The sequence below is a fragment of the Nicotiana tabacum genome, chromosome 13 (assembly GCF_000715075.1).
Source record: "Nicotiana tabacum cultivar K326 chromosome 13, ASM71507v2, whole genome shotgun sequence".
Classification (NCBI taxonomy): domain Eukaryota; kingdom Viridiplantae; phylum Streptophyta; class Magnoliopsida; order Solanales; family Solanaceae; genus Nicotiana; species Nicotiana tabacum.
Window position 1 is genome coordinate 16258914 of NC_134092.1, and position 4636 is coordinate 16263549.

General features: G+C 36.0%; 1 protein-coding gene across 1 annotated transcript; it reads left to right on the forward strand.

Annotated features, from left to right (window-relative positions):
- Positions 1-471: 471 nt before the first annotated feature.
- Positions 472-4364, forward strand: LOC107813199 (kinase-interacting protein 1-like). The gene is made up of 2 exons (XM_016638429.1): positions 472-725; positions 1637-4364. Exons 1-2 carry the CDS (start codon positions 632-634, stop codon positions 4252-4254), a joined length of 2712 nt encoding a protein of 903 aa, XP_016493915.1. The 5' UTR covers positions 472-631; the 3' UTR covers positions 4255-4364.
- The last annotated feature ends 272 nt before the right edge of the window (positions 4365-4636 follow it).

Here is a 4636-nt window from a genome sequence, read left to right on the forward strand (position 1 = left end):
AGTCATTAAATTTCTATCATTTTCTCACAATCGATAATTTTAGTTTTTATTATTAGTTGATAATAACATAAATCAAAGGTTTATTTCCTGAATAGTGTTAAGCGGAAGATTTATTAGAATATTATTTAAACCAATCCCTGTGAAGACGATTTAATACTATACTATCTTTGACTAGCGAGCTTAAGTTCTATCCCTGTGACGAAGGTTTTTTTCATATCAACTTCTAACTGAGAACAATCAGTAGTTAAAAACCTTTTTCCAAGATAATTCTTTTTTTTTTTCTTATTATTTCTTCTATGTTAAAATGACAAGTTGTTTAGGACCAATGTATGCCACGTTATAAGCAAATTGGAAGGCTTTGTTGGCAATGCGAAATGAGCTCTCAACCTTAAACTCATAATTAAGCATAAAGGCAGGGTGGAGAAATCTTGATTTTTTTGTTTTGATTTTGAATTTTCCTTTTCTAATTTTCATTGTTCTCTAATAAAGAAGGGAAGGATCAAGAATTGACAAGATGAAATTTTGAGTTTTTTTGTTCTCATTTTCATTGTTTATTTTTTCTTCTATTTAAAACTCTTCTTCCTCTTCTTAAGATATTGTTACAAAGAGGAAGGATCAAGAATTAAACAAGATGTTACAAAGAGCTGCAAGTAATGCATATTCATGGTGGGCAGCTAGCCACATTAGGACCAAGCAATCCAAATGGCTTGAACAGAGCCTTCAAGGTACAAATATTAATTACCTGAAAAAACTCAGAGCATAATAAAAATGAATTTTTTGAATATCACAAAATCAAAATTATAGGGGAGATTGAAAATATTCTAGTATATGCTATAGAATTTGGTGATGGGTACAAAGGTCAAATATGATAGGAGATCAAGGTTCAAAACTAGTTCAGAAAGAAAAATTAGATTTCTTTTCATCTGCCTAGCCTAGGCTATAGTGCGTAGATTTATCTGATATATGTGCTGGTGGAAGGTAATATATACCCAATAGAATAATTGATATGCACATAAAGTTGTTGGCTCGGGCACCACCGTAATAAAAAGAAGAAAAAAAAGTGAATATCATGCATGTGTCTTTGTGTATTTTGCTTGGATTCCAACCCATAATAAGATTTTGCTAAAATCCGGTGAAATTATTACTACATCTGTCTATTTCTATTTGTTCACTATAAAAGATGTCCATTTTTACTTGTCCATTTAAAAACCCAAGAGATAATTTACTATTTTATACCTATTTTACCATTGTTATTAAGTACTACTAAGGGGTCGTTTGGTTAGGAAACAAGTTATCCCGGAAACACAACAATCTCTAGATAACTAATACTGTGATTTTATTCCAACCAAACCTAAGATAAACTCAGCTCAAATTTAATCTCGAGATTAATTATCTGTTCTCTCTCGCCCTAAGTGTTTCAGAGAGGACAGAGGGTGTTAATCAGGAACAAGGGCTACTTCTGTGAATCAAAATATGTCATTATTTTCCTTTGTATGCTCACTACTACATGGATCATGAGCAAAAGCTTGATATGTTTTCTCTTGCTTACAAAGTTTGTTATATTTCCTCTTTGCTTATATAAAATGTTTTCTTGTTGAGTATGAAAAACAACTCTGATATATTTTTGGCATAACAGATATGCAAGAGAAGGTGGAGACTGTGGTTAAGCTCATTGAAGAGGATGGAGATTCATTTGCAAAAAGGGCTGAAATGTATTACAAGAAAAGGCCAGAGCTGATAAACTTTGTGGAAGAATCATATCGTGCTTATCGAGCTTTGGCTGAACGATATGACCATTTATCGAAGGAATTGCAGGCTGCTAACAACACCATTGCTGCTGTTTTCCCTGAACAAATCCAACTTGCAATGGAGGAGGAGGACGAATATGGCGCCCCGAAAGTACCAAAGAGTTCCTCGCAAATTCCAACTTCAAGTGGATCAAATGTACCTAAGGTTCCAAAGGCTCCAATAAAACAGTTGAAAGGTCTTATAACAACAGCTTCAAAGAAATTACAAGGCAAGATATCATCCAAAAAAGAAGATGCAAGTAAAAATGTTCCAAAATCAGGTTTAACCAAAGGCGAAGCTCTAGAAGAGATCGACAAGCTTCAAAAGGATATTTTGGCTTTGCAAACTGTGAAAGAGTTTGTAAAGAGTTCATATGAAAGTGGTTTAGCAAAGTATAAGGGAATTGAAAGCCAAATCATGGAAAAACAACAAAAGATATGTAAACTTGAGGATGAATATGGTGAGGGCCGAGTTATTGAGGATAATGATGCTCGTACGCTGATGGCTGAAGTAGCACTAAAATCATGTCAAGAAACATTGGCTCAGCTCCAGGAGAAACAAGAAAAATCAACAAGAGAAACGAATAAGGAATTCGAAAAGATTGAAGTTGCTAGTAAGAAATTGAAGTCCTTAAAGCAAAAGTATATTGGTGATCAGATTGATGAAACAAAGGCGCCTGAAAAAGATGAGACTACTAAAGCAACAGCTGAATCTCAGAGCTTAAGCCAAGAATTAAGTAAGGAGATTGAATCATTACAGGACAAGATTAAGGAACAATTTGATACAAGCTCTATGGCATCTCTAACAGTGACACAACTAGCAGAAAAGATCGACGAGCTTGTGAATGAAGTAGTCAGCCTTGAAACAGCAGTTTCAGCTCAAACTGTTCTTATTGACAGATTAAGATCAGAAGCCGATGACCTCCAATCACAAATTCAGATTTTTGAAGACGATAAGGAAGCTCCGATAGAGGATAATAAACACAACCTGAAAATCAGCATGATAGCAATGGAAGAAAAATTGCATGGTATCCTAAACCTGAACCAAGATGTTGCTTATCAAAACAGTAGCTTTCAATCTTACTTTGACACAGCTCGCACGAGTCTTGACTGTTTAGCTGAGAAATTGAATAGTGTGAAACCAGATGACGAGGTCCAAGACGAAGAGGAATCCGTTGTTAAAATCAAGTCTCAAGAAGATCCAGCAAAACATGAAGTTCATCAAAGTGCAAGTGAAGCTCCCAAGAACTTAAGTACCTCAAAAACAGAAGATAAAGAAGTTAGAAAAGAATTATCTCCTAGCACAATTGTCCGCAATAAAGAAGGGAAAGGTATAGAAACTCAAGTTGAAAAAGTTGATGAGAAAGTCTCAACTCAATCAGAAAATGCTGCTCATGAGACACAACCACATGAAGATGAGGAGAAGGGCGACGAGCCTAATTGGCAGCAGCTGCTGTCAAGTCGGTTAGAGGATAGGGAAAAGACACTCTTAGCAGAATACACAACAGTTTTAAGAAATTATAAGGAAGTCAAGAGGAAGCTTAGCGACAAGGAGAAGAAAGATAGGGATACCGAATTCGAAGTCACATTACAGATGAGAGAACTTAAAAGTGCTATTGCAAAGAGGGATGAAGAGATAAATAGCCTACGCGGGAAACTGAACCTTCTTCAAGCAAATTTTAACGAAAGCAAAGAATTGAAGGAAGAAGAAACAGAAGATAAAGATAATCATAACGATGATGCAACGATGATAATGGTTGATCAACATACATCTCTCTCGCCCGTTGAGGAAAAGTTCCGAATGGATATTGATGCAATAATGGAGGGAAACTTGGACTTCTGGCTAAGATTCAGCTCAGCATTTCATCAGATTAAGAAATTCAAGACAACAGTCCAAGATTTACAGAGTGAAATATCAAAACTAAGAGACAAAGAAACAGAAGAGAACAACACCAAAACAGATATGAAATCAGAAATCAGGCCTATATATAAACACATGAGGGAGATTCAAAATGAGCTAGCAGTATGGTTAGAACAAAGCGTGTCGTTGAAAGATGAAATGAAGCGTAAGTCCTCGTCGTTGTGCAGCATTCAGGAGGAAATTACAAAAGCATTAAAGGAAGGAGTTGAAGAAGATGAGATCAGATTCAGTAGTCATCAAGCTGCAAAGTTCCAAGGTGAAGTTTTGAACATGAAACAAGAGAACAATAAGGTAAGAGAGGAATTAGAAAGTGGTGTAGATCATATAACTACACTTCAAGAAGATGTTGAAAAGACAGTAACCAAGTTAGAGCAAGAGTTTGGACTTGCTGCTGGAAATCAACAACAAGCTAATAACACAACTAATGGATCATCAATTCCATTAAGATCATTCATCTTTGGAACTAAACCGAAGAAGCAAAGGCGTTCGGTCTTTTCTACCTTCCAAAACAATAGGAAAGCCCTGTGGGCTGGAACACCTTTGTAGATCTTGTTTTTTCATCTTCCCTTCACTTTTATTTAAGTTTTGGTCTCATTCTTTCCCATTTTCTTGCTTGTTCAAATTTGGGAAGTTTTTCGAGATTGTATGTATGTCAAGTTGTTTTGATTGTGTAAACAGGTAATTTTATTTTCCCGCAGCTTTCTTCAGTTGCCTATATTGCATGTCATTAGTTCACTAAGGTTGCAGCATCAAAAAATTTTGTCGAAACTGAGAGACAATTTCCTGCAACAACGACGACCCAATCGGCTCCCTCCCTCCAAGAACTCTCTGTCTTGCTTTTGGGATGACTCAAACTCACAACCTCATGGTTGGGAATGGAGGGTGCTCACCACTAGAGCAACTCACAACCTTGAAGAGACAATCTACT